The 22,783-nt window shown below is 41.2% G+C and overlaps 2 protein-coding genes across 3 annotated transcripts in view; both read right to left on the bottom strand.

Moving 5' to 3' along the window:
- Window positions 1–22,783, bottom strand: part of IDS (iduronate 2-sulfatase) — a 200,534-nt gene that overhangs the window by 74,505 nt on the left and 103,246 nt on the right. The window lies entirely within an intron of this gene.
- Window positions 800–3,764, bottom strand: LOC112615030 (melanoma-associated antigen C2). The gene is made up of 3 exons (XM_025371672.1): window positions 3,569–3,764; window positions 2,833–2,926; window positions 800–2,524 (listed from the first exon to the last, which is right to left on the bottom strand). The coding sequence occupies exon 3, from the start codon at window positions 2,456–2,458 to the stop codon at window positions 1,337–1,339; it is 1,122 nt and encodes a 373-aa protein (XP_025227457.1). The 5' UTR covers window positions 2,459–2,524; window positions 2,833–2,926; window positions 3,569–3,764; the 3' UTR covers window positions 800–1,336.

Genomic DNA, 22,783 nt, shown 5'->3' on the forward strand with positions numbered 1-22,783 from the left:
TTGTATAATTTGGGTAAGTAGAGAATTCCCCAAGTGGAATGCGACTCAATGATCCTGGAATTTGAGTCAAGGACCAACTCCTTTTCGCCTTCCCCAATGCTCATCGATCCAAAGCACTAGTTTTATGTATCCTCCACTAAAAATCTAGCCCTTGCTTGGAGTTGCCCACATTAGATTCAAAATCACCTAATTAAATGGCCTTTCCATGGAGTAGGCTCTGGCTCTCCCACGCCAGGTAAGTGAGTCAGCCTAGAGGCTTCTGGGCACCACTTCAAGGGATTATCACTACATTTCTCAGGAAACCCTTGCAGATGATGGATATCAATCACCTGGTTCTTGCACTGTGTTCAAACTCACCAGTGACAGAGCCACGGGACACCTTCCATTACTTCCCCATGTGGAGACTCCTCTCTGCTTCATCCTCCACCCAGAAGCAACTGCTCAGAGCAATTTCCCATTCCAGGCTCTTCCCTCACCCTCCGAGAGTCTGGTCCCAGCCACCACCCAGCTTTGTAATTACCAGCCCTCAGAAAAGCAACTGCAGTTTTCCAAAGCCCCAAGCTGCCTTAGCTCAAGACCTTTACACTTGAAGGCTTGCATCTGGAGTCTCACCTCCCCAGCCCCCTTTTAACTTGTTCTTTAGATTGTAGAGAACATCTTACCACCTTCTTGATATGGCTTCTGCTCCTAGACTCTACTGTTTTATGGATAGAGATAAGTCATGCTTTCATTAGCATCCCCACTACTAACAGTGACTTCCACAAGCAAATACTGAAAGAATGCTCAGCAAATAAAGGAGTCAGTGGGGCTTTCTTTTATTAAGATTTAATTTCTGCTACTTTCTTCAACAAGCTAAGCAAAGCCAGGTATATATCTTTAATTTTCAAGAACAAAAGAATAAGCAGGACAAGGAAATGAAAATATTGACCATCCTTCACGTTGTCCCACTATTTAACTGCTGAGTTATTGCGTATTGTAACAAACAAACAAACAAACAAAAAGCCTATTACAATACCACACTACCCTGTTACTGATCACAAAATAAGGGAGAAGGTATTTCCATTTTTTTTAAACAAAATATCAAACTGTTACTCTTAAACCAGATAAACAGCAATACATGTGTGACCAATATTCACAAATTAATGCTCTGAAGCTAACTACCTGCTATTCAAAGGAAAAGCATTCAAAAAGTACTGAAAAACAGGTAAATCTCCACATCGCCCATATGGGACAGAAATGCAAAGAACATTATGTTCCTCGAGCCCCACCTGGCCCTCCACTACCTAGAACCTAAACTGCCTTGTTCAAACACAGAGCGAAGAAACTATCCTAGACTTCACTCAGAAAAGGGGAGGTTGCTGGACATGACACTGAGGCTTTCAGTGGCCATGACAGTGGCATCATCTGTGGTATCAGTCATGGCCTGGGCTCTCTCTTCCACATCTTTCAAAGCATCCTTGTACCAGGATGGAAAGGAACTAGGGACAGTGTTGTTCAGCTTGGCTAAAAACTCTAGTACTTTACTCTTGATGCTTTCTGAATGGGCTCTCGGACCCCACAGGAATTCATAATATGGGGGAGAACTGTTTGGCACCTCCCGACACTCCAGGTATTGCCCCTGCACCCAAACTTTAGTGAGGAGCTCCCTGGGCTCCCCATAGATGAAGTGCTCCCTCCCAGCATACACCCCTATTGCATTCAGCACTTCCCAGATGACCTCCTCAGAGGCAAAGCTGCCCTTTATGAAGATCACACTCAGAATAATAATCAGGAGGCTGTTCTCCGGCATGCCCTCGTCATCACTACCCTCATCAGTGAGGTCTACTGTGTTTGCAAACACAGAAAAGTGGTCAGGGCCCACTTCTATCAGGGCAAGGCCAAAAATAAGCTCCATGAACTCACGGGCTCTCTTGAGTATCACAGGAAAGTAGTCTTTGTACTTGATGACAATCATCAGCATCTCTGCCTCTGTTACAGGCTCCTCTGCTTTGTACCTGAGGAGCAGGAACGCCACTAACTCGGCCACCTTTTCATCTAGTGTATGTGTGAAAGAGGACTCACTGTCTGGCAGGCCCTGACAGGTACTTGTATCCTCCTCTTTTTGGCTGCTGGACTCTTCACTGAATGAGCTCCATGAAAAAGAGGAGCAACAGGAGCTCAGAGGACTCTGGGAAGGACCCTGTGGAGGACTCTGTGGAGGACTACTGGGAGTGCTCTCGGGAAGACTTGGTATCACATCAGATGGCACCTCCTCCTCAGGACCACCAAGAATCAGAGAAGAGGATGAGGAGAAGGAAGAAGGGGAAAATACTAAGTAGAAAGTGGAAGAGGAAATGGAGGAGGCTTCCTCCTCTTCCTCATCTGTGGGATCCTGTGCATCTACCCAGTCCTCTGACTCAACTGAGGCCGGAGAGTCGTCGTCAACGTTGTGGAATGGAACGCCCGGAATGGGAGGCATAACGACTTCTTCAGGCGCAGCAGGTAAAGGTATCAACAGGGATATGGTTGATGAGATCCAACAGGCCTGTGGAAGAGAATGACAGTGTGAATGGCCTCAGCTGAGAAACTCACTCATGATGGCTCTGACAAAGGCCAACTTAGAGCTCTTCTTCTCTTAAGGTGGTGCTCTAGGGCCTCACAGGTCTCCTGTCTTCCTAGGGAGTTTGTCTGCTGGCAACCTGTAGGAGGATGTGGGACCACACCTCAGGGCACAGCTGGCAGGCAGAGCCTGAGACCCCGGGAATAACAGTAGATGGGTACGGCCGGGTGCTGTGGGGTCTCCTCTGTTTCTGGGGGTAGGGCCCTTGGTACACAGTCAGGGTGTGCACTCACCTTGACTCCTGGTACTGCCTGGGCCTCCTCTGCTGTGCTGACTTTAGGATGTGTGCCTCACACCCAGTTTGTCACCACCTGGTTCCTGGAGCACCTGCAAGAGGAAGTGACGGAGCCCCTCAGGTTAAAGACTACAAGTAGAGTCTTGGGCCTCCCAGGGCTGACAGCTGGGGCTGGCCAGAATCCCAGAGCCCCATAGTTCTGGACTGCATGGCCCCCTTAGAATTTAATTGGAAACCTCACGGCTTCTCAGAGAGGGTCAAGCCCCCACCACTCTGCTGGCCTAAGGCAAAACCTCCTAGCAACCTCCACATCCCTGAGAGCAGTGGGAGGTAGTGCAGTGGCAGCCACCTCCCAGGACTCTACCATGGAGGCGGTCTGGGTGGCCTCACGTCCGTTCTGATGCACATGTGACTCCTGTCTTCTGTCTTATCGCCAGCAGGGCCTGGGAATCTTCCCTCTGCCAACCAGAGGCAGCTCCCCGTGCTGACTTGCCACGGGACCCCCAGAACAAGGCCTCTGCCTCCCCTCCACCCCTCACCCAGAAATGAGACGGCTGCCACTCAGCCTGAGCTGGCAGGGGAGTTCTACGAGGGCTGATTCTCGAGGAGCAGGGTGGGAATCTGTCCTCTGAGATGGGGGTTCCCCCAGTCCTCCTCAATGTCTTCCTATTTATTCCCTAGAGGGCCGGCACCTCCTCCCTTCTTCTGTGGGCATTTTCCTGTCTGGGACCTACCAGTCCCACTGCAGCGGCAGTGCAGGCTGGGATTTCATCTCTCTATGGTGGGAGGTCCCTCAGTTCTTCCTCAGGGCCCTCACCTTGTGGACTGGCCAGGTCTAAGACTTCCCGCCGCTGACTTGATTCGAAACTCCTTGCAAAATGCCTCCGATCCTTTAGATTCCCAAGATGGCCGTCTGGAAAGCACATCCGGGAACCCGGCCGTAGTGGTCCAGGGCTGACGGCAGCGTCAACGTGGGGCGGGGCCTCCTCTCTGAGGAGGAACCGCTCCCCACCTCTCCGCTTCTTTTCCATCCCTTCCTTCCCACATCCCAGCTGCCCTCCAACCCTTCCTGCTCACTCCCTAAACCTTGTGGACCTTTTCACTCCCACCTCCCCAGTCCTTGACATCCCACCCTCCTTTTTCCAGGGGTGTCAGCAGGGAGCGACTTGGTGCAGCCTGCACCTCCCCTCCGTGTTGGGAGGTCACCGTCCTTCCACATCTCTTCTTGTTTTCTGGCCAGTTCTGGGACTTCTCTCTCTGCTTAACTGAAGCTGCCCTCCTCAGAGACAGCCTCCCCTTCTGCTGACTCCCAAAATGGAAGTAAGAAAATTGTACATCTGGGGACCCTGATGGGGTCCTCCAGAGCTGGCAGCAGGCACAGGGACAAGACAGAGGGCACTACCAGTCATGGATGTTCCCTTCCTGCCCTCCTGAGAGGCTGTGCCTGGACTCCTGAAATGGCCTGGACTCCCTGTCTCTGTGCATCTGAGTCTTTCACCTGCGAATAAGCCCCTCCCATCCCTGAGACCTGCAAGGTGGAAGAGAAGTAGAATCACATCCACCCACGGTGGGATAGGGCCTCCTGGCCCTAAGGCAGGCCTCCACTGCCCTCTGAAATGGGGTGGGAAGGCCCCTCTGGCTTTCTCAAGGTATTACTTCTAAAAGAGCCTATACTCCTTCCTTCTCCTGTCCAGACAGCAACATTTGTTCCTTCAACTTCTAAATTCCATTCCAAGTTTTTCTACTTTACTGCTGTGAGTGAAGTTAATATCATCTCTCCCATAGCCTGTGTTAAAGGCTTCCTTATTGTTGCTTCTTTTCCTATTCTAGTCCCTGAACAAAAATCACTGTCTTTTCAGCAACCCGTGACCCTTTAAAAAAACAATACGTGAATAAAGTTTTAAATACACACATCAGATTTAACTAGAATGTGAAGTTATATGTATTTTGGAAAATGCATGGAGTCCCATATCTGCAAATCAAGTATCATACTGACCGGTTCCACCTGCCTAAAATTCTCCTGTGCATCCCGTTTGATGTCAATCACTGCACTCTACAAAGCTCCTAGCAACTCTCTTCTGTTTTCAGTTCCTATAATTTTAACTTTTCCAATTTGTCATATGATTAGCTTCATAAAATACTGACTTAAAAGTATGCCTGTACTATTTTTTATCACAACTAGCAAGGAATGAGAAATTCTGTTATTCTATATCTTCTCTTACATTTAGCATTTTAGATTTTCAGGTTTTAGCCATTCTCATAAGCATGTATTGGAACCTTCTTTGGTTTTTGTTTGTATCTTCTTAATGACATGACATTGGTCATCTTTTTATATGCTTCTTTTTTCGTTTGCTATATTCCCTTTTGTAAAGTGTCTATTCAAATCATTTGCATCTTTTTATAGATGAATAAACTTCATTTTTAGAGCATTGTTAATTCAAAAATACAAAGAGAAAACTTCATCAGAATTAGAGTTCCTACATGTCTACACCACCCGCCCTGCACTGTTTACTGCACACACACACGCACAGAGTCTATCTTTTTATTTACATTTTGTATTATTATGACATGTTTGCTACAACTGATGAACCTGTATTGATACCTCATTCTTAAGTCCATCGTTTACATCAGGACACTTAATACTGAGGATACTATAAATTTTGATAAGGGTGTAATGGCAAGTATTCATCATTGTGTTATCACACAGAATTGTTTCACCATCTTAGAGCTCCTCTGTGTTCCACCTAATTATCAATCCCCCTTGCCCCAACCCCAACCCTCTGCCCCTGGAAACCAGTAATGTTTTTAGTGTATTCATCCTTGCCTGTTCCAGAATGTGGTATGCTAGGAAGCCTTTTTAGATTTTCTTCTTTCATTTAGCAGTATGCTTTCATGAGTCCTCCAGGTCTATCCCACTAACAACGACTGAAAGTTCCTGTTGGTCAACATGCATGTCAACATTTGATGTTTCAGTGTTTTAGATGTCAGCCATTCTCCTGGGTGTAGAGTGCTATACACCCAGCATCAGGGAGGGGGGCCTCCTCTCTGTGGAGGATCCACCCCCACCTCTCCACCTCTTTCCACCCTTTCCTGCCCTCCTCTCCACCTCCATCCACTTTTTCTTGCCCACGTCCCTACTCCATTGCACCCATTACTGTTCACCTTCTGCCCCCTTCTACCAGTCCCTGTCCATCTCCCCACTCCTTCCCACCCTTTCCTACCCACCTCCCTACCCATTCCACCCATTATGGCTCACCTCTTCACCCCCTTCCACCCATTCCTGCCCACTTCCCCAACCCCTTCCACTTCTTCCTATCCACCTCCACGTGACTGGCCCACTTCTTCCTGCCCACTTCCCTGCCTCCTTCCAGCCCTTCCTGCTTACCTTATGGTCCCCCTCCACCTTTTCCTTCTCACGCCCCTGCCCACCTCTTTCTTCCCACCTCCCTGCTCTCTCCCGGTCACCTCCTTTCTCCAGGTGTTACAGCAGATTGTGACTGGGCGTGATCTGGGTCTCCCCTCCATGTTGGGAGGTCACTGTCCTTCCACAGAGTTCTCTTCTTGTTGAGTGGCCAGTCCTGGGGCTCCTCTCTCTGCTTAACTGAAACTGCCCTCCTCAGAGAAAACTTCCCCTCTGGCAGGCTTCCAAAATGGAAGTTAGAAAGTTGTACATCTGGGGACCCTGATGGGCTCCTCCAGAGCTGGCAGCAGGCACAGGGACAGGACAGGGGGCACTACCAGTCATGGGTGTTCCCTTCCTGCCTTCCTGAGAGGCTGTGCCTGGACTCCTGAAACTGCCTGGGAAGCCTGAGCCTGTGCATCTGAGTCTTTCACCCCCGAATAAGCACCTCCCATCCCTGAGACCTGCAAGGTGCAAGAGAGGTGGACTCACATCTATCCACAGTGGGGTATGGCCTCCCAGGGGCTCCTCTCTCTGTTTAACGGAAGCTGCCCTCCTCAGAGAAAATCTCCCCTCTGGCTGACTCCCAAAATGGAAGTCAGAAAGTTGTAAATCTGGGGACCCTGATGGGCTCCTCCAGAGCTGGCAGCAGGCACAGGAACAGGTTGGCACTACCAGTCATGGGTGTTCCCTTCCTGCCCTCCTGGGAGGCACAGCCTGAAACTGCCTGGGCTCCCTGCCTCTGTGCATCTGAGTCTTTCACCTCCGAATAAGCCCCTCCCATCCCCGAGACCAGCAAGGTAGAAGAGAGGGAGAATCCCATCCAGCCACAGTGGCATAGGGCCTGCAAAGCCCATGGTAGGGCTCCGGTGCCCTGTGTCTGAAATGGCATGGACAAGACTCTGTCTTCCTGCAATTATTATCCCTGACAGGGCCTCAGAGTCCCTTCCCCTGCTGTCCAGAGACCATGGTCTTCAGATCAAGGTTCCCGTTTCCATGAGACCCCAAACCAAGAGGAAGTGAAGAGCCCTAGCATCCCTGCCTGAGGGCCCTGCCCGAGGCCTCTCAGGGGTGAAAACAGGGGCTGATTTTGTGTGTCCTTCTGTTTCTTGGGAGGGATATCTCACCAGTCCTTCCTCTATGTCATCCTGGGGATGCCTGAAAGGGCCTGAGTCCCTTCCCCTCTCATGATCCGAAGTGAGACTCACCTGAGCACAGCCTTCTCTTCTTTCTACCGTCTAAGAAGTCAGGGGACACCACAGTGGGCCACCATGCCCCAGGGCCTCCCATGGCTGACAGCAGTGGGGAAGCTGGATTCTGTGGATCCTCCTCTTTGTGGGCAGTGCCTCTGCAGTTTTCCCTCAGAAGCCTCATTTGACTACTGGTTGGTCCTGGGTTGCCCTGTCCTTTCCAGGATGTCAGTATGACACAGGGGAAAAATAATGTGACTGTACCCTGAAGAAAGCTAAAAACAATCTACATTGCCATGGTGATCAAATTAGCATCGTCAGTGACAAATTAAGTTTGTCCTATGTATGGTGGATATGATATGGAATATTTGGGAACTTTTTGTACTATCTTAATAATTTTTCCATACATCTAAAATTAACCTAAAATAAAAGGTTTTTTAAAATGTGATAACGTTAGCAAACTAGGTAAAATTTTATTTAACTCTTGATGGTAAATATTATACTTACCTGGGAAAATTTGAAACTTCTACTTTGAGATTAGTAACCAAACTAGAATCCTGCTATCACAAATTTCTATTCAATTGTCTAATAAAGGTAGTAGCCAGTGATGTAATATATAGCAGATATAAAAGCAGTTAGGATGTTAATGTAGAAAATAGTGTTTCCATGAGTAACAGATTATTAGACTGTTTATGAAAAAAAATCAGAATTAAAGATAATCGCCCTAATCTATAAATCAGTACACGTGCTTGTCAGATAAAAGATCAGTATACAAAAATGAACCTTGCTTTTTTTGCAGGAGCAAAGAGTATGAAAAAAATGGTAAACAAAATATAACTTATATCATACCAAAATATCAATTAAAATAAATTTACCAAAAAAATTTAACAACTTCACAGAAAATAATAAATGTAGCATTTAGATTAATTGATGAGCCCCTACATAAATTTAGGGCTTTTAAAATTTTAATTTTTAATTTGGGGAATACATTATAGGTGTATATTTTTGTGGCTTACATGAGATATTTTGATACAGGCATGAAATATGTAATAATTACCACACGGTAAATGGGGGTATCCATTACATCAATTATGTATCTGATGTGTTACAAACAATCCAATTATACCCTTTTATTTACTTTAAATGTTCAATTAAATTATTTTTTCACTATTATCATCCCATTGCCCTGGCAAATACTAGGTCTTACCCATTGTTTCTATTTTTTTCTACCCATTAGCCCTCCCGACTTTCTCCCCACCCTCTCACTACCCTTCCCATCCTCTGGTAACCATCCCTCTATGCTCTATCTCCGTGAATTCAATCGTATTGATTTTCCCCACAAATAATGAGAATATACAGTTTGTCTTTTGTGCCTGGCTTATTTCATTGAACATAGTGACCTATACTTTTGTTCATGTGCTGCAAATGACTGTAACTCATTTTCTTTTATGGCCAAGTAGTACTCCATTGTGTATATGTACTATAGTCAACAGTGCTGCCATAAACATGGGAGTGCAGCTATCTCTTTGATATACTGATTTCCTTTCTTTTCTGAATATAGCAAGCAATGGGATTGCTGGATCATATGATAGCTCTATTTGTAGTTTTTGGAGGAACCTCCAAACTGTTCTCCATAGCAGCTGTACTAGTTTACATTCCCACCAACAATATGCAAGTGTTCCCTTTTGTCCACATCCTCACTTGCATTTGTTACTGATACTGAAGCGGCACAGGGAAGTGCTGGGTAGAGGAGGGCATGGTCCCTGGCTAGGGCTCCACTTCTGGGCCTGTGCCCACGGACCTAGGTGAGGACAGTCATTTCTGCTTTCCTGCCTAAATGTTGCATTTCCCAAGACCACCCTGGCCTGCCATGCCCCCATCCTGTGCCTATAAAAACCCCAAGACCCTAGCAGGCAGACACACAAGCGGCTGGACATGGAGAGAAACACATCTGCAGAAGAAGACGCAAGTGGCTGGACATTGAGAGGACATCGAGGGGAGCATTCCAGTGGAAGAGCACATGACACACACGGGCACACCAGCAAGCTATTGACCAGGAGAATGAGGTGGAGTTTGGTTGGGGCAGTCGGAGGAGAGCCCAGGCGTGGAGTGGCCTGACTCCAGGGGAAAACCATCTCTCTTCTGGCTCTCCCATCTAGTGAGAGCTACTTCCACTCAGTAAAACCTTGCACTCATTCTCCAAGCCCTCGTGTAATCCGATTCTTCCAGTACACCAAGGCAAGAACCCTGGGATACAGAAAGCCCCCATCCTTGCGATGAGGCAGGGGTCTAATTGAGCTGACTATCACAAGCCGCCTATGGATAGCTAAACTGAAAGAGTACCCTGTAACACACATCCACTGGGACTTCAGCTATAATTCACCCCTAGACACTGCTGTGGGCTTAAAGCCCCACAGACTGACAGTCTGTGTGCTCCCCTAGAGGTCTGAGCAGCGGGGCACTTAAGAAGTGAGCGACGCCCTCATCGCATGCCCTGCAATGGGGATAAGGAAACTTTTCCTGTTTCATTATTGCTGGACTTTTGGATAAAAACCGTTATAACTGGGATGAGAAGTCTCATTGTAGTTTTTACTTGCAATTCTCTAATCAGTGATGTTGAGCACCTTCTGATATACCTGTTGGCCAATCGTATGCCTTCTTTTGAAAAATGTCTATTCAGATCTTTTGCCCATTTTTAATCAGATTATTAGATATTTTCTATGCCATTATTATATTGTTATATATCCTTGTATATTCTAATTTTATAATATTAGAATAAAATTGTATAAAATTGTATAAAATCCCTTGTCAGATAGGTAATTAGCAAATATATTCTCCAATTCTGTGGGATGCATCTTCACTTTGTTTGCTGTTTGCTGTGGAGAATATTTCTAACTTGTTGTGATCCTTTTTGTCCATCTTTGCTTTGCTTGCCTGTGCTTGTGGGGTATTACTGAAACAATCTTTGTCCAGTCACATGTTCTGGAGAGTTTCCCCAAAGTTTTCTTTTAGTAGTTTCATAGTTTGAGGTCTTATATTTAAGTGGTTACTTCATTTTGATTTGATTTCTGTATATAACAAGAGATAGTAGTACATGGTTTCATTCTTCTGTTTACAAATATGCAGTTTTCTCAGCACCATTTATTGAAGAGACTCCTTTTCCTAATGTAGACTCTTGACACCTGTGTCAAAAATGAATTCACTATAGCTGCATGGATTTATATCTGGGTTTTCCATTCTGTTCTACTCATCGATTTTTGTCTGATTTTATGTCTGTACCATGCTATTTTGGTTGCTATAACTCTGTAGTATAACTTAAAGTCAGGTAATGTGATTCCTCTCGTTTTGTTCTTTTTGCTTAGGATGGCTTTGGCTATTCTGTGTCTTTTGTGGCTCCATATACATTTTAGGGTTGTTTTTACTATTTTTGTGAAGAATATCCTAGGTATTTTTATAGGAATTGCATGAGATATGTAGATTGATTTGGGTAGTATGAACATTTTCACAATATTGATTCTTGAAATCCATGAACATGAAATATTTTTTCACTTCTTGCTTGTCTTTTTCAATTTCCTGCATCAATGTTTTGTAGTTTTCATTATAGAGATCTTTCAATTATTTGGTTAAATTAGTTCCTAGGTATTTTATTTTATTTGTAACTATTCTAAATGGGTTTACTCTCTTGATTTCTTTTTCAGATGGTTCACTGTTGGCATATAGAAATGCTAGTGATTTTTGTAGGCTGTATCTGGCAACTTTACTGAATTTGTTTATCTGTTCTAATAGTTTTTGGTGGAATCTTTAGATTTTTCAAATATAAGGTCATGTCATCTGCAAACAAGAATAATTTGACTTCTTCTTCTCCAATTTGGATGACCTTTATTTCTTTCTCTTGTCTGATTGCTCTAGCTAGATCTTCCAGTACTATGTTGAATAACAGTGATGAAAGTGGGCATCCTTGTTGTATTCTAGATCTTACAGGAAAGGCATTCAGTTTTTACCCATTCAGTGTGATACTAGCTATGAATCTGTCATATAGAGCTTTCTAAATGTTCAGGTACATTCCTTCCATACACAGTTTTTTCAGCATTTTTATCATGAAGGGATGCTTAATTTTATTAAATGCTTTTACAGCATCAATTAAAATGATTATATTATTTTTGTCATTCATTCTGTTGATATGACATATCCCACTGATTGACTTGCATATGTTGACCCATCCTTGCATCCCTGCAATAAATTCCACTTCATTGTGATGGATTATCTTTTTAGTGTGTTATTGAATTAGTTTGATACTCTTTTGTTGAGGATTTTTGCATCAATATTTATCAGTGACATTGGCCTACCTACAGTTTTCTTTTTTTTGATGTATCTGTCTTGTTTTGCTATCAGGCTAATACTGACCTCACATATAACGAGTTTGAAAGTATTCTGTCTTCTGTTTTTCAGAATGGATTCAGTAGGTTTGGCATTACTTCTTTAAACTTTTGGTAGAATTCAGCAGTGAAGCTCTTGTGTCCTGGGCTTTTCTTTACTAGCAGACACTTTTTTATGGCTTTGATCTTGTTACTTGTCATTGGTCTGCTCTCATTCTAGATTTCTTCATGGATTAATGTTTGCAGGTTGTAGGTGTCTAGGATTTTATCTATTCAAAATTTTCCAGCTCATTGGCAAATAGTTGCCTGTAGTAGCCACTAGTGATCCTTTGAATTTCTGCATTATTAGTTGTAATTAATCCTTTTTAATCTATGATTTTATTTATTTTGGTCTTCTCTCTTTTTTCTTTGTTAGTCTAGCTAAAGGTTTGTCAATTTTGTTTATCTTTTCAAAAAAATCTTTTTGTTGATATTTTGTATATTTTATTCCTTTCGTGTTCATTTACTTCTGCTCTGATCTTTATTATTTCTTTTCTTCTACTCATTTTGGCTCGAGTTTTCTCTTGCTTTTGTAATTCTTTATGATGCATCATTAGATTGTTTATTTGAAGTTTTTCTTCCTTTTTTATGTAGATACTTATAGCTATTAATTTCCCTCTTAGTACTGTTTTCCCTGAACCCCATAGGTTATGGTATGTTGTGTTTCTGTTACTGTTTATTTTAATTTTTGTTTCAATTTTCTTCTTAATTTCTTCCTTGACCCACTGGTCATTTAGGAGCATATTGTTTGATTTCCATGTGTTTGTATAGTTTCCAAAATTCCTCTTGCTATTGATTACTGGTTTCATTCCATTGTGGCCAGAGTAAGTGCTTGATATTATTAAAATTTTTTTGAACATTTTAAGATTTGCCTGGTGACCTAAGATATGAGACTGATCCATGTGAAGAGGAGAGCAATGTGTATTCTGCAGCCTCAATGGATGAAATCTTCTGTAAATATCTATTAAGTCTATCTGATCTATACTACAGATGAAGTCCAAAATTTCTTTGTTGATTTTCTGTCTGGAAGATCTGTCCAATGTTGAAAGTGGAGTCTTGAAATCTCCAGCTATTATTGTACTGGGTCTATCTCTCTCTTTAGCTCTAATAATATTTACTTTATATATCTGGGAGCTCCACTGTTGGTTCCATATATATTTACAATTATTATATCCTTTTGATCAATTGAACCCTTTATCATTATATAGTGACTGTTTTCTCTTCCTATAGTTTTTGTCTTAAAATCTGTTTTGTCTTATATACGTCTAACTACTACTGCTCTTTTTTGGCTTCAATTGGCATGGAATATTTTTTTTTTCTCTTCTTTTATTTTCAGTCTATGTTTTGCTTTTTTGGTGAAATATGTTTCTTTTTTTCTTTTCTTTTTATTTTCTTTATTTGAGGTGGAGTCTCACTTGGTGTCCAGGCTGGAGTGCAGTGGCAAAATCTCGGCTCACTGTAACCTCCGCCTTCTCCTGGGTTCAAGTGATTCTCCTGCCTCAGCCTCCTGAGTAGGTGGGAACTACAAACATGTGCCACCATCCCCGGTTAATTTTTGTATTTTTTGGTGGAGACAGGGTGTCACCACGTTGCCCAGGCAGGTCTTGAACTCCTGCCCTCAAGTGATCCTCCTGCCTCGGCCTCCCAGAGTGCTGGGATTAGAGGTGTGAGCCACCATGCCTGGCCTGAAGTGTGTTTCTTATAGGCAATGGTTCACTGTTTTGTTTTGTTTTGTTTTGTTTTTTTAATCCATTCAGCCACTCAATGTGTTTTGATTGGAGAGTTTAGTCCATTTACATTCAAAGTTATTATTGGTAAGTAAGGACTTACTTCTACCATTTTTTATTAGGTTTACAGCTATTTTGTGGTATTTTCTTTCATTATTCCTTCCTTCCTGTCTTGCTTTTAGTGAAGATGATTTTCTCTGATGAAATGATTTAATTTCTTGGTTTTGATCTTGTTGTGTATCTATTTTTTTATTTCGAGTTAACATGAGGCTCGTACCTACTATCTTATAACCCATTATTTTAAACTGATAACAACATTGTTTGCATAGACAAACCAACAAACAAGCAAAAAGGAAACTAATAAAAACTGTACGCCTTAGCTTTATCCCCTGCTTTTTAACTTTTTTTTGTTCTATTTATATTTTATTTTACTGTCTGTGTCTTGAAAATTTGTCGTCGTTATTATTCTCGATTGGCTCATCATTTAGTCTTTCTACTTAGAATAAGAGTAGTTTCACACCAGTTACAGTTACAGTTCTGTTTTTATGTGTACTTATACATACATATTACAGTTACTATTCTGTTTTTATGTGTACTTGTAACTACTAGTAAGTTCTGTACCTTCAGGTGATTCCTTGTTGCTCATTGACATTCTTTTCTTTCTGATTGAAGTACTATGCCCTTTAGCATTTCTTGTAGGACATGTCTGGTGTTGAAGAAATCCCTCAGCTTTTCTTTGTTTGGTAAAGGCTTTATTTCTTCTTCATGTTTGAAGGATATTTTTACCATGTATCCTATTCTAAGGTAAAAGTTTGTTTGTTTTTTTCCTTCAGAACTTTAATATGTTATGCCACTTTTTCCTGGCCTGTAAGATTTCCACTGACAAGATTATCGTCAGACGCATTGGAGCTCTGAGATATGTTATTTGTTTATTTTCTCTTGCTGCTTTTAGGATCCTTTAATTTTCCTTGACCTTTGGGTGTTTGATTATTAAATGCACTGAGGTAGTGTATTCTTTGGGTTAAATCTGCTTGGTGTTCTATAACTTTCTTGTGCTGGGATAGTCACATCTTTCTCTAGGTTTTGGATGTTCTTCGTTACTATCTCTTTGGATACTCTTTCTACCCTTGTCTCTTTCTTTTACCTTTTCTTTATTGCTAGTAACTCTTAGATTTGCCCTTTTTGTGGCTATTTTCTGGACTTCATATGTGTACTTCATTGTTTTTTGTTCTTTTTTGTTTTCTCCTCTAACTGTGTATTTTCAAATAGCCTTTCTTTAAACTCACCAATTCTTTCTTCTGCTTGATCAATTCTGCTTATAAAAAACAATGTCTTATTCACTATGTCAGTTGTGTTATTCAACTCCAAAACTTCTGATTCATTGTTTTGAATTATTTCGATTGCTTCGTTAAATGTATGTGATAGAATTCTGAATTTCTTCTTTTCATTATATTAAATTTCTTTGAGTTTTCTCAAAACAGCTATTTTGAATTCTTTGTCTGAAAGATCACATTTCTCTGTTTCTCTAGGATTGGTCCCTGGGTGTCTTATTTAGTTGATTTGCTGAGGTCATGTTTTCATAGATGGTTGTGATGCTTATGGATGTTCATCTGTGTCTGGGCACTGAAGAGTTAGATATTTATTACAGCCTTTGCAGTCTAGACTTGTTTGTATCCATCATTCCTGGGAAGGCTTTCCAGATATTTGAAAGAACTGGGATTTTGTGATCTAAGCCATATCTGCATTAGGTGCACCCCAAGGGCAGTAACGCTGGGGTTTTTGCAGACTCTTAGGGGTATCATCTTGGTGGTCTTGTAAGATCTGGAAGAATTCTCTGGATTCCCATGCAGTGACTCTTGTCCTCTTTCTTTACATTCTCCCAACAAAATGAAGTCTCTCTGCGTGGAGCTGCCTGGAGCTGGGGGTGGATGACACAAGCACCCCTCTGGTCACCATCATTAGGACTGTGCTGGGTCTGATCTGAAGCCAGCACAGCATTGGGTCTTGCCCAAGGCCCACTCTAACCACGCCAGGCTATTGCCTATATTTCCTCAAGGCCCTGTGGCTCTACAATCAGCAGGTAGCAAAGCCAGCCGGACTTGTGTCCTTCCCTTTAGGGTGGTGAGTTCCCACAGGACCAGGGCAGGTCCAGATGTGCCATCTGGGATCCAGGAACTAAAATCAAATACCTTAGAAATCTACCTGGTGTTTTATTGTACTGCAGTTGAACTGGCACTCAAACCATGAGACACTGCCTTTTCCATTCTTCCATACCTTTTTCGTAGGCAAGGGAGCCTCACCTCATGGCCACTACCCCCACTGCCAGGCTACCACTGATATTCCCTGAAGGCCCACGTGTTCTGCTGTCAGCTTGCAATGAATGCTGCCTGGCCTGATACTCACTCCTCAGGGAGTGAGCTTCCCTCTGGCCCAGCACCTGTCCAGAAATGCTGTTCAAGAGCCAAGGCTTGGAATTGGAGACCCTAAGGGTCTGTTTGGTGCTCTACCTCTTTTTGGCCAAGATGATACCTCAGGTGTAATACAAAGATCCCTTTACTTTTCCCTCTGCTTTTCTCAAGCAGAAGCATTCTCTCCTCATAGCATCCACAGCTGTGGCTGTGCTGAGTCTCACCTGAAGCTGACAAGTCTCAGAGTTTCACTCAAGGCCTATGGTGTACTACCTGGGTAATGCTGCTGGTTACTCAGGACCCAAGGGCCCGTTACTCAGCAGATGGTGGATCCTGCCAGGACTGGATCCTTTTCTTCACAGATGTTGGTTTCCTCTGTCCCAGGGTTTGTCTTAAAATGTCATTTGGGAACTTGGGCCTGGAATGGGGACCTCATGACTCTGCCCAATTTTCTATTCTACTATGTCTGAAATAGTATCCAAGATACATGATAAAGTCTTATTTGGCCTTCCTTCTACTCTCCTCAAGTGGAAGGACGGGGTCTCTTTTGGGACCACAAGCTGTGCAGCATGGGTTTGAGGGAGCACTCCCTTAGCCACCCTAGCTGATGTCTCAATAGCTTGCATTCCCCCTAATTCCACTGGTTCTTATCACAATTCAGCCATAAGTTTTGCCTAGAAGTTGTAGTCCCTGTGGCTTGGACTGCCTTTCAAGTTTACTTACAGCTGCAGAGCACGTTAGCCTATGGCGGCAAGGCTTGCTGGTACTCAAGTTCCAACTGTTGGAATGGCCATTCCCCTCTGGAAAGGGCTGGTTTAAATATTTTCTCTGTGTGCAGGCATCAGTGGAGTTCAGCCTAGTTTTGCTTTCTGCCATGACAGGACAGCACTTAATTCAATGCATTGTCTCACTTTTGTTGTGCTCACCCTCTCCCAAGCACTCAGATTCTCCCTACGCCACACAGCCACTGCCCAGAGATGTAGGAGCAGTGACGTAGGTAATCCAATACTGTTTCCTACCTTCTTCAATGCCTCTTTCAGCAATACAAAATTAAAAGCAGGTACTATGAGTGCTCAGCTGATTTTTGGTTCTTATGAAGGTACTTTTTTTTGTGCAGATAGTTGTTAAATTGGTATCCTTGCAGGGGAGGTGATTATTGGAGCCTTCTATTCCGTCATTTAACTCCACTCTTCTCCCCTACAATAGTTTTAAACTATATATGTTAATAGATATTAAAATTTCATATTGATATGGTTTGAATCTGTGTCTTCACCCAAATCTCATGTCAACGTGTAATCCCCAATGTTGGAGGTGGAGCCTGGTCAGAGGTGATTGGATCATGGGGGCAGATTTCTCATAAATGGTTTAGTATCATCTTCTTGGTACTGTTCTTGCAATAGTGAGCTCGAACTCAATCTGCTCATTTAAAAGCGTGTAGCACCTCACTTCTCTCTCTTTTCCTCCTGTCTGGCCATGGGATGGGTCTTCTCTACCTTCAACTTCCACCATGATTGTAAGTTTCCTGAGGCCTCTATAGAAGCCAAGCCGATGCCAGCATCATGCTTCCTGTACAGCCTGCAGAACTGTGAGCCAATTAAACCTTATTTCTTTATAAGTTATCCAGTCCCAGATATTTGTTTGTAGCAATGTGAGAACAGCCTAACACATATATTGTAAATATGTTAGTTCTCCTGAAAATTTATCTACAGGTTGATTGCAATGCCAATTTTAAGGAACCAAACTTTGTATGCAAATGTGTGTGTAAACTTAATATGATGATTCTAAAATTTAAAGTTATGCCTATGGTCGAGCATGGCCAAGACATTCTTGAGAAAATAGAAGCTAAATGTAACAACTTTACCAGAGAGTAAGGATTACTCAAAAGTTATAATAATGAGATTTTGCAGTTTAGGCACACAGGCATTGAGAAACAGACCACTGGAAACTAAGAAGGAGTCACCCAAAACACCTTCTTATGTACCTATACTAGATTGTGACAATAACGTGTTTATCATAAAAAATTTAAAACCTACATAAAATTATATACAAAAGCAAAGTGGACTTTCTCATATTCTATCATGAAGAAAGTCAATAGTGTGTTCTCACTTACAAATAGGAGTTAAATAATGTGTACACATGGATGTAGTGTGTAGTATAATAGGCAATTAAGACTCAGAAGGGGGGCAGAGTGGGAGAAGATGGATAATGTGAAATTACTTAATAGGTACAATGTACCTTATTCGGGTGATGGATACCCTAAGTGCCCTGATTTCACCACTATTAAATCTATGCATGTAACAAAATTGCATTAGTACCTCATAAATTTATACAAATGAAATAAAAGGAAGCCACCATTATGGGCCAGTTAGAGGATCAATAATGCTGCAAGAGAAAGGACTGGAATCATCTGAGGCACTGATTCCAATCTGTCAAGTCAGTAACAGAAGGAGTGGAGATGATGTATGTGGGAGGAAGAGGGGAAATGGCAGCTCCTCTTGACCTTATTCTCATACACAGATAGCCTTACTACCTTTATGAACCTTCATTTTCAAAGAGCAGAACCAAAAACTTAGTGCTGATTTGGGATCAAAGCAACCTGGGCCAATGATATGAGGCCAATGACCTCCCAAACTACCAGTCCCCGTGATGATCTTTGGAGCTCTGGGGATCCAAGAAATATAAGATGGACAGTACTATTCCAGGAAAGCATGACAGGGTAATGTTGTTCTGACTATGGACAGCTTGAACAGGCCCAAGAACACTTTCCTGATTAGGAAGTGGTGACAGATTGCCCACAGGTGATGGAAGTAGAGGCCTACCTTCTTCCCCATATTGGCTAGGGAGATTCCAGTAATGGTACGGTGAACTCCTCTTTTCCAGCACATAAACAACCAGAAATCTGTCTTGGAATTGGAGGTTAGAAAATACAAAAAAATTCTCACAGTAATCTATGAAAAAGTTAATCATGGCTTAATTGATTTCTGTTAATATGAAAGGTGGCAAGATTTTTATTGATGACCTTTATTCCTCTCCTTTCCTTTACTTTCATCCAATCCATCAACCCATTCTGTTCTGTTAGCCTCTAAAATCCATTCTAAATCTATCCACTTCAGTCAATTTTCATTACCACTGCTGTGAGTGAAGCTACCATCATCTCTCAAATAAACTATAGCAATAACTTCCTTACTGGTGCCTCTTTTTCCAGATTTACCCTTGTAAAATCCCTTCTGCTCAAAGGAGTCAGGGATCCATTTAAAAATGTAATCCCTCGTTGATTTTTTAAAATTGCATACATGAAAGTTTACCATAACATGCAACATGAGAGTTGTATGTATTTTAATAAATGTACAGATTCCTATATGTACCACCCAAAAATCATACAAAACATTTCCATCAGCCTAAAATTCCCCAGTGTGTCCCCTTTGTAGTAAAATATTATACCCTCCTCACTCCCTAACCCTATGGTTTTTGATGCACTTATAGTTGTACTTTTTCCAGAACATGGTATAAATAGAATCATACAATACTATCTTCCAAGAGGCTATACTATTTTTATTACAACCAACAAAGAACGAAATTTCCTGAATCACTATAGCAAAGGAACACCTGTACTCCATGTTTATTGCAACACTGTTCACAATAGCCAAGATGTGGAATCAATCCAAGTGTCCATCAATGAATAAATGGATAAAGAAAATGTGGTATAGATACACAATCAAATGCTATTCATGCATAGAAAAAAATAAAATCCTGTTTTTTGCAGCAACGTGGTTGAAACTGAAGGATTATTATGTTAAATGAAATAAGCCAAGCACAGAAAGACAAAGTTCTCATTCACGTGTGGGAGCTAAAAATGTTTATCTCATAGAGAGTAGAATGACAGTTAATAGAGGTTCAGAATTGTCACAAGGGGGCTGAGATTGAAGAGAGATTAGTTAATGTGTCCAAACCTACAGTTAGATAGAAGGAATCAGTTCTAGTGTTCAATAGCACAGTAGGGTGACTATATTTAAAAACAATGTACTGTAGTCTTAAAAATAGCTAGAAGAGAGGACTTAAAATATACCAACACATAAACATGATAAATTGGGTAATGTGAGCTCTGTAATTTTGTTCTTTTTCTTCAATATTATGTTGGCTATTCTAACCGTTTGCTTTTTCATGTAAACTCTAGAGTATTTTGATGTCTAAGACATAGCTTCCTGGAATTTTGATTGGAATTTCATTGAATCTATGAATAAATTTGGAAACAGATGACATACTAACAACATTGGGACTTCTAAATTATGAAAATGGAATATCTCATCGTTTTTAAAAATCCCTTTTCAGTAGTTTATTATCAGTGCTTTTTTATGTTTCCCATATAATAATATAATTTGGACAGAATATAAGAGTTTCCATTTTTTTCCACATAGTCAGGAGCATGTGTTTTTCTTTGATAATAGACATTCATTATTGTTTTGTATTGAATTTCTCTGATAGCTAGTGATGTTGAGTGTTATTTCGTATACCATTGTATGTCTTCTTTCAAGAAATATTTACTCAGATTCTTTGCTTATTTTTAAATTGTATCTGTTGATGTTGAAATGTGTGGGTATTTTGTGTATACTCTTTATTAATGCCTTGTAAAATGGATAGTTTGAAAATATTTTCTCCCATTTTGAAGGTTGTCTCTTCACTCTGTTGATTATTTTCTTTGCTATGTAGAAGGTTTTTAGTTTGGTGTAATTCCATTTTTCTATTTTTGTCCTTGTTGTCTGTACTTCTGCAATCTTACCCATAAAAGCTTTGTCAAGACATGTTTCCTGAAGCATTTCTTCTCTGCTTTCTTGTAGTAGTTTTCCAGTTTGAGTCTTACATTTAAGTCTTTAATCCAGTTTGAGTTGATTTTTGTATATGGTGAGAGATAGATTGTGTAGTTTCATTTTTCTTCATATATATACTCAGTTTTCCCAGCACAAGTTATTGAAGAGGCTGTCTTTTCCCTAATAAATTTCTTGGTGCCTTTGTCAAGAACCATTTGGGTGTAAACAAGTATATTCTCTTATTTCTTCTATGGGTTTTGTTTTAGAAAGTTTTTACTTCTATTTTACTATTGATGGAGAGTTTTGCTGTGTATAAATTTCTAGGTTTGTGTTTTCTTTTACTTTCAACACTTTAAATATTACATTTTACTCTCTTCTTGCTTCCATGATTTCTGATAAAAAGTCCTCTGTATTTCTTATCCCTGTGTCACTATAGGCAAAGTTCTCTCTCTCTCTCTCTCTCACTCCTCCCTCTCTTTCTCTCTCATTCCTCTTCTGGGCTTTTTCTTTCCTTTTGTTTTTTCTTTGATTTTCTGCAAAAAGAGTCTAAATAGAAGGCTGTTGTTGTAGTCCAGGAGTGAGAAAGCATGAGCCTGACCCGGAATAACATTAGAGGAAAAGGGAAGGAGGCAGAGGTGGCAAAATATATCACCACTGCTGGTATCTGACCAGGAGAACAGAAAGAAAGATCTCAAATGAAGTTAAAACTTGGACCTGGGACAATTATTAACCTGTCAGAATCATGAAAGTTTTACCATAAAATAGGTCTTCACTGAAGGCCTGTGTTATTCAGGAAAAAGACGGCTTCCGTTTGAGACACAATGTCTGGGATGCATGGCAGGTCATCTACTATCTCTGTTGTCCTCTCTCTGGAAACTGAACCTACATTGTAGAGTAATATAGTGACAGACACGGGACCTTTACTCAAAATACACCAGTTTGAATCCTAGCTCAACAGTTTACCAGCTCTGTGATCTTGGGCGAGTCAGCCAGTCTCTCTGTGCCTCAGTTTCTGTATCTATAAAACTGAGAAAATAATTGTATATATTTCATATGGCTGTTATGAGGATTAGATGTGCATGTACACACACATTTATGCAAACATGTGTAAATGCATCTCTAAAAATTAATATATATACATTTATAACTATATTTATATATTATATATAAAATATGTATATTTAATTGGCTATATATTTATTATCTTTACATAGAACTATATATAACATATGCTATATATTAAATGTATATGTCTACATACATACATGCAACATCGTATTCTTATACAAAACCTCAGAGAGTTCCATGTTTATATGATGTTGTACTATATTCATAAGTTATATATTAATATAATGTGTATATATATATTTAAACAGAATCTGGGATATTTTGAACACTATATGAGTTTTTGCTTTTATTCATTATTATTGTCTCACACAGCTTCAACTACACTGTTTCTATTATGAGATTCATAAGTAGGACAGGGAGAAAGAAAACATGTCATTGAATAGGAGGGAAGAATGTTAAGGAAGGGGAAGGAATCAGCTGAGAAGAGCAGTACAAAATAATGCAGACAATCCCAGGCAAGTGAAGAAACAGTAAACGATGTTGAGCTTGGAAGTTATAAAGTTTTCAGAGACGTCAGTACAGCAATATAAGTAGAGTGATGTGGATATAGAAGTCACATTTCAAAAGGGTCAGGAGGAGGTCTGCATCAGGAAATTCGTGAAAAGAAAACACAGTTTGTCTTTTCATGGATTTTATCCTGAGAGTGTGGATTAATCCAAGGATTTTTTTATTATTTTGAAAAATAGATGGTTGAGTATTATTTTAAGAAGAGCCAAATAATCTGATGGCATAAGAAGAATGATAGAAAAGGAGAGCAGAAAGAGAAGGGAGAGGGGAGAAAATCACATGGAGGACTTAAACTTGAAAAGTGAAGTAAGAGTGGCCCAGGGCTTCTTAACTAGAATCTGAGAGTGAGGTGGACTAGGGCTTCAGAAG

Source organism: Theropithecus gelada, chromosome X (assembly GCF_003255815.1).
Source record: "Theropithecus gelada isolate Dixy chromosome X, Tgel_1.0, whole genome shotgun sequence".
NCBI lineage: Eukaryota > Metazoa > Chordata > Mammalia > Primates > Cercopithecidae > Theropithecus > Theropithecus gelada.